At 42.8% G+C, this 7,985-nt stretch overlaps 1 protein-coding gene across 1 annotated transcript in view; it reads right to left on the reverse strand.

Annotated features, from left to right (window-relative positions):
* Nucleotides 1–4,112, reverse strand: part of SLC7A10 (solute carrier family 7 member 10) — a 38,381-nt gene extending 34,269 nt beyond the window's left edge. Inside the window, 1 exon segment of the mRNA XM_057374290.1 lies at nt 3,980–4,112. Coding sequence (XP_057230273.1) covers nt 3,980–4,112 — 133 coding nt within the window.
* Nucleotides 4,113–7,985: the final 3,873 nt, after the last annotated feature.

Raw genomic sequence — 7,985 nt, forward strand, 5'->3', positions numbered from 1 at the left:
TGGTAGAAACTACAGAGGCAAGTCATGGGGCTTCTTACTTAGCTTTTCATCTACAYAGGCAAAATTCCAAGGAAGGCACTGTATCGCTAATATGCTGTGCTCAAAGAAAACATACGCACGACAATCTTAATTACAACAATTGTACAGTTCTACACATGAGATGTAAAGCCTATGTGTACGCATGAAATAACTGTTCAATTAAATGCAAAATTGATTTTTGTGTCTGCTAAATAAAATCTAGTGTGGATTTCAATCAATTATATAGCAACTATAAGTAATTATCTAGGAGATAATAAAGCCCGTATGTCACTACTTTTTAAGCTCTAACACTTCATGGAAGTATTGGCAAACTTGATTGGTCGTGTATTCGAGTGCATTGCAAGATGATTAATGTCTGGAGCCCATGAGATTTGTTTTCACCATACRTAACCACATTTGAGACAGAATAGTTTGGATGCTTCTACAGCAAGTCTCAGGCACTTTCCAAAAATGCTCTTCCTAAATTGCCAGAAAGATTTSTTACTACTACTAAACAGTGTTTAGTTTTACAGACATTAACTATCAGTCTCTTAGAGTTAATAGGTTTTGTATTTAGTACCTGTATTTACATGAGCACACTCAGAAGAGGTATCTTCTGCCTCAGCATGAAAAAACATATGGAAACAGCCTTCTTCTCTGATCAGGCTTGTTCGTAAGCATATATGAATGAAGCACAAAAATATAAATGAAGTAAAGAAGGATAGACTTACGTTGTRTGAAGGCTAGGCTGCTGCAAGAACCCAGGAGCCTGTTCTATRGGGTGGATATAGGACAGGCATATTATATTCCTAATTTGATGCAGTTTGTTATTTTATTTTTTCTGAATACTTTTTGTTAGATGAACTGGTATGTCTATGCAAAACCTTACAAACCTCTATAAAAGGAGGATAAAAATTTGAAAGGATAAGTTTTGTGAGTGCATTAAGACAGCATAGCAATTTTGGTATGATGAATATCTCGATTGCCCTATAATTCTAACATGGCAAGACGATTAAAMAGGAACACCTGTTTTCCAGGGAATTAGCACAGGTATGGGAGCTTCAGGACAGCTGGCAAGATACGGGCTGTCCGTGCCCTCCCTGCTCTGTGAACCAGTACATGCCCTGTATTCACAGGGCAGGCTGAGCTTCTCCTTAGCTCTAACAGCCAGAGGCATGGCACGTTTAGCCTGGATGATGCGATGTACCTGTAGAGGTTGTTTTAATTTTCTTGGTTGCAACTGTGATTGGGTACTAACAGAYTAAAAAATATCAAGAGATCCTGATGTTATTGGAACTCTCAAATATGGTGTAATAGTGATAAAGGTGCACCCATCCTCACGCCTTCCTTTCACTTTGTTGCTTTCTGAGTGCTCCCTAGCACACACARTCTGACTTCCCAGCTCTGCAACTCATATAATGCCTTATTTGAAATAAGCACAATTAGTGTATGGAAGGCAACCACAAACTCATTAATCACATATTTATAAACTCATATTTACAGTATTTTTCAAATATTCCCACACATTTCCTCTTCTTAATTACTAGATTATAATTCTCCTTATCCATCCTGCAACTGATTAGAATCATAGAACAGTCAGCTAAACCAGAACACTTGGTGTAATGCTGGCAGATCACAGCATCAAACTTCTATTTGATTATGTAAAAATGGGCTTATACATTTTCTGTATCTGCAGCATTTTCATACATTATTTGAATAAAAATAGCCTGCAAGAAAATGTAAAGAAAAACAAGAAAGCATAGTCTTTATGTCCATGCAGAACAAGAAGAAGTTTTTTCAAAGGCAGTTTCTGGTGTCCTTGGTGTTCTCAAGAAGTACAACTTTGTTGTGGGATAGAATTTGATGTATAAACCCTTGAAGTGGGTTTCCTTCCTCCACTAAAAAACAGGAAATCCAATATGATGGCTGACATAAAAGTCCTGGATTGTCCTTTGGTCTGTTCCAAAGGCTCTGACTGCATCCATTTTCCCCCTGCCATTCAATCATTTGGAAACAAGTCTTCCTCCTATGTTAAATTCTATCAAACAGAGTTAACTGGCTGCCTAATATCAATTTCGATCAAGTAGCTTATTTTTTTTCTGAAGAAGTCTTAATTAAGATTTCTTTTAGTTAAGGCCAGTAATGACTTGTAAGCCACTCTGATGTAATTTACAGTGTCCTCTGATTTGAGGCTGTTATGTTTCATGCAGTGACACCTACAAAGCTAGACTATACTCTTACTACATACCACTTTGTTACTGAAGACTTTGATATGTGMTGTAATTTCATGCACCTGCACACAAACAAAATTAAAAAATACGATCCTAGGGTTGTGTTTCAAATGCCTTCTATGAAAATATGGTGGAATTTGCAGAAGAATTTTTAGGCTTTATATGGCAAAGTAGGTAACCTTCTCTAATACTTAAACCACCTGGAAGTACTACAGTTTATCATAAATGTCAGTGCTTTTCCCTGTTTAAATGTCCTTGATTAGATGAGAGGCTTTTTCACAGCATTTATTTTGGACAAGCATGACATGTATGTATTCTGTTTGCAAGATGTTGCAGCTAAGGTTGATGAAAGTTTGACTGGGAGAGAAGGGTAGCAGTCGCAAGATATCATTCTCTAACACCTAATAAATGATATGGCTACCATAAAATCTTCCTTAGGGCCAATAGCAACTCAGGCAATACCTAACCCTTGAAATGCCCTACCTACAGCRCTGTGCAGCACTCAATACTTCACTCTAATGCAAGGTCATCTGTGCTCCACTGAGATCCAGCACCTAGATTTTCCCCCTTAAATATGCTGAAGGATTCAAAATAAAGATATGTTTGTATATGTAGAACACATCATCCCACAAACTGCAGACAGATTTTAGTGTTTCACTATGGGAATGGAATAGAAATACTTTTTCCTTTCATGTAACAGCCTTGCTCACAATGATCTTGTTCAATGGCCATACATGACTAAGAGCATAAAATTGCAATAGGGCAGTATGATCACCTATAAGAAGCATGCAGTGAARTCCTCTTCCTCATCATGATGCTTGGTGACATCAATCACAGAACACACTGGGGTGTCTCAGCCAATTCTGCCACTGAACAGTGTATTCCCATGGATGCGGCAGATCCTACATGTTACCTCTCCATGTTGCCATAGACCTTGACCCAACTGTCACTGCAAGTCTTTTCCATAGGTCTTAGTGAAGGTTAATGGCTAGTTCTTCCTATCGGGTTTTGAGGCTCAYGGGATTAGTACAAGCTGCTTGTATTCACCTGGGCAAATTTTCCTTCCCCAGGCTTGTCCCCACATCTCCAGCCCAATTGCCGCAGTGATGGAGCACATCGAGGGAAGGTGCTGAGCACACTCTGCTCAAGTGTCCCAGTTTTGACCCTATTATGGGAGCAGGCTCGGCCCCACTGGCTGACCACTGCCAGCGATGGCTGCGGCGGGACGCGGGGAACATCGCTGCCAATTTGTGCGACAGACACTGCGGGTCCCGGGACACTCTGTGCCTTCTGAAAGCCCACGCTGCCACCTTCATTTTGAAGAATTCCGAACTCAGATTAAACGAATCAATCTGGTTTAGCCTCAGAAGTAAGGCAGAAGCCTCAACAGATCACTGGTTATCAGGAAAAGACTTTAGGAAACCTCACGATTTTGCGTTCAGCTGAACGACTGGGCAGCGGGGGCTGTTACTCCTCCTGGCATCTCAGAACAGACGTGTGTTACAAAGACAGTGACCCGCCGTCCCCGCTGCCGCTTTCCCACAGCCCAGCAACAGCGCGCTGTCACCTCTCCGGTACCGCACACCTGCCCGCGGAGCCTCCCACGGCCACACCGCCGCCTGTCCCCGCGTCGGTCGGTTCCGAGTCCCCGCCCCAGCGCCAGCACTGTCGAGTGGAACGGGCTGTCAGCGCCGCGGCGGGCGCACAGAGGCAGGACGCGACGGCCTTACCGATGATAATGGCACAGGCGCTCACCAGCCCGATCTCCTTCTTGAGCGCCACCCGCTCGGTGCCGCCGGGCGCTCGCAGCTCCCCGCCGGCCATCGCTCCCCGCGCTGCTCTGCCTCACGGCCCCGCGCGCATGCGCCGCCCCGCGCGCCGGCGGGCGGAGGGGGCGCGTTCCCGGGGCAGCGCGGTGCGTGTGCCGGACCCCTCACGCGTGGCGCTGCCCCAGAGCTGCGCGTCACTCGAGGCGCGACCGCCCCCGGACACCTGCGAGCGTGTCCCCGGGAGCCGCAGTGACAGCRGAGCCTGCGCTGGGCGGTGAGGGCTGAACGCCGAGCGGTGGGCTCGGGCATTTGGTGTGTCGGACAGCGGGTCCTTCGCAGCACCACGAGCCAGCCTGCCGTCGTACCGGGACCCCCTGGCAGAGCCGGCCCTGCACAGGCTCCGCGGCGGTTGTGCTCTATTAGTTGAGGTAGTGCGGTAACGTAAAAATCAAACATTTTATTGCTTGTCATCTACCGCCAGCTTAGCGCAGTTAAAACCAAGACGCTAATGCTCAAGATTCGGTGGTTTCTGTACTTTCCACGTCAGTTTCTCCGCTTTTCCTTCCCACGTTGTTGCCCCATTTCTGAAGAGATCCAACCCCAGCCCGTGGCTGCACCGTTTCCTTCGTCCCCGCGGGAGCTGAGGGGGATGACGGGGCTGCCTCCCTCCCGTGTCCCCACAGCCCCGGGGCTCGCTCGGCAGGCAGCGGCTGATGATGAGCCGCAGCTGGGCTTATCTGCCCGGGAGCTTAAGGAAAGATATGTTTCCTCACGAGATGGACCATAAATGTTGGGATCTGTGTCTGTTCGCAAATCTTTTGCTCTGTGAACAAACTGCCTTCACAAGAATATTAGTGAATGGGGTTTCCTCTGCTCTCATATGACATCAAAAAACTATGGGGAACCTGGGCTCTTTCCTGAAGTAACAGCCAAGGGTTTATCGATGGAAATCCCTAGTTTGTTACTTGTTTATAAGATGAACACACCTTCCTGGGAGCATTTATGTGTTCAGAGGGGACCCCCGTGTGGGTGACATGTACTGAAAATTCATAGGTTAGAAAATTTTCATAGGAGGATTATGTGGTCGCTGACAACGTGCATCAGTGGGGCAAACAACGAGGCAGTGGAAATTGGTTTTGGGGTTTGGAAGAAGGAATGTCTGGTTCCTTCACGTSAGTAAAGGAAGTTGGGAAGTTTCCGTGGTGACATCAGCCTGATTTTTTTTTGACTTCAGAATGAAAAGTATGACCCGACTGCTGATGTATTTTGAGAAAATCCATGGACTATTCTTGAAAAGCTGGTAATTGTAAGTGATTTTACTTTATAAAGCTACTTTATACTGCTGTGTTTTGGAAGGGCTTACTGATTTTCAGAGTCTGAGGCTTGTTTCCTAAGTTGATCTATTGCTGTTTCTGAACAAACTGCCTCACTAACCAGTTCTAAAATGTCCTTATATTGAATAACTMTGTGCTTTTTAGAAGAAAATTTACAAGAGGAGCAACTTTTTGAGCTAAATAAAGAGTAGTAATGTTCTCCTTTTATAGACTAGGAAATAAATGCAAAGACTGGAAACAAAGTTTCACGTGTTCAAAAGTAAACTGATTTATTAAGTGTTTATTTTAAGTGGCTTGATTGATTGCTTTATAGCTATGTTTTTACTGGTAGCAACTCATGTATATTGTAGTAGATACTTCTGAAAGTCTCTACATGCTAGCCTTATATAGATATTACAATTTATTTTGGAAAATTTTTCTATGATAGTCTATTTCTTTTGTAAAAGCTAAAAAATTCATTTGAATGTCATTTAAAAAAAGTATAAAAGTCAAGAAATATGTCAATGAATGGTGCTTCTAACTCTGTTGAGTTTCAAGAGTCTAATGAAATTTAGGATCAATGTACTTTTACAGAACAACTACACGATCTGTTAAATTAATGACATTTAGAAGTGACACAAGTGACACAAGATGACAYTTGTTTTCTTTGGCTGTGGTAAAAACATTGGTTTGCTCTGAAATATCTGTATAATCTTTGGGGTATTGTGAGGAAGATAAAAAACCCAGTCAGCTCTCTTCTATTGATTAGTGAGCAACAGAGCATGGTGGCTAKGGGATGATGAAAATGAGTACTAGAATTCAATTAACGCTAATAATCTTCTTCAAATCAACTGATCAGTAGCTGCAGGATTTTTTTTTTTAACATTCTGGCCAGTTTAGAGGGCTTTGCCAGGGTATATATTAGATATTCATACCTATGTGCACTCTGCCTGCTGATATAAATATTTTTTTCCGTAATTGTTCCTCCTTACTGAAAGCCATGAGGAACAACTAAGTGGCTATACCAATTTAACTGGTAATAAGAAAAGAAAAACCTAACAGGATAGCACCAGAAATCTCTCCTTAGGAGAGGTAGTCAACAAACCATTAAAGCAGTGAAAAGCAGAGGAACCTTAAAGCATTTTGTCTTGCTGTCCAGTTTGACATTTTGTACATTTTGAACAAGGCTAAAAGAGTGGCACCAGAGAACCATGGGGTGAAATCTCAGTTTTGTCCCAGCAAAACCTTTTGCAGCAGAAACTTTAATGAACTGCCACATCTCATTGTAGCTTAGAGTGGCTGGATATTATGTATTACACCTTACAGTTTCAGCACCAGATCCTGGTTTGTGAGTTTGATCCTTTAGGGCAGCATTGTGTACTTGCCTTTATGTGGGACTATTCCCAGAAGGAATAGGCAGTGTTTGTGGCTGGGCAGGGTATGCTTCCTGGGCAGCTGTGCTTTCATGGACTTCTGACAGAGCAGAGCCCAATGCTCAGCTGCCTGCCCAAGTAGGGATCTTAAAAATGTTCAATTGAAGAGACCTGTAAACTTGCCCTGTGAGTTGGAATAAAGGTATACACTTGCCTTTTTCTCAAGATGCTTAGCATTACTTTCATAGGTGCTTCTTTGTGGTATCTCTGCCAGAAAGTACTTCCTAATGCAGGCCACAAGCCTGTGAGCAGTTAGACTGGTTACTTGGCAGCAAACGGGGTTTGGGTGCAGCTGTGTTGGTGATGGAGCATGGTGGCTGTACAGCAGCAGCACAGTCCCTTCCTGCCACGTGAGACTGACTTTATGGTGTATGGATTAAAGGTTATAGGCAAGGGAGTATAGCCAAAAAATTTTCGCTAGTAACTTAATTTAGGATTGTAGTCCTGGACCCCTGTAGATAACTTAATTTTTCTCATTTGTCCCTGGACAAATTCTTTTCCTAAATCCATATGAAGAGCACTGATTTACTGGTTGTTTTCCTAGTTTGTGCATAATAATTTTCYTTCCTTTTCAAAGTTTTAAGGGTTTTACTGTTACTGAAGGGTTAAGCAGGTGGCTGTTTACAACAAAAGCTTTCGATATATCCACATCCATAGCAGAACACTGGAGTGTAAAACAGCAGTGAGCCAGAAACCTGTTGGAAAAGACAGCAGTGACAAAAGTTGCCCACATTAACTGCCAAAAACTACTCTTTCTTTCTTTTCTTTTCTTTTTTTTTTTCCCCAGGCTGAGTGCCTGCCTTCTTCACTGTGTTTTTTTGCATGAGGGTAAAGAGAGGACTTTTTTCTATTTGTGGTAGTGTTGGCTTATTTAGGTTGTGTATTTTGTCCTATTGTTAATATAGTTTCAAAATGAGCAAGTCAGAGGGCATGTATGTTCTAATTACTAGTTATCTGAGGCAACCCTTGGAGTAAGAAACTAATTTAAATTGTTTTGGATCTGAACATACTGTATCTACTTGAGTGACGAAACGTTAGAAAGCAAAAAAGCCAAAGTTCTTTGTCGGAAGGCAATTGCTGCATAGCAACTGCATAGAGAGGATTCAGTGAAGCTTGCATGTGCTCTCTTTTGTTTCTATTTTTGTCCTTATTTTCTTCATGTTCTGAAATGTGCAGAAATTATTGAAGTTGTTKGAGTGAGTTATTTCATTCATTGCTACT

Source organism: Malurus melanocephalus, unplaced genomic scaffold (assembly GCF_030028575.1).
Source record: "Malurus melanocephalus ecotype Western Australia unplaced genomic scaffold, MMel_1.1 scaffold_221, whole genome shotgun sequence".
Classification (NCBI taxonomy): Eukaryota; Metazoa; Chordata; class Aves; order Passeriformes; family Maluridae; genus Malurus; species Malurus melanocephalus.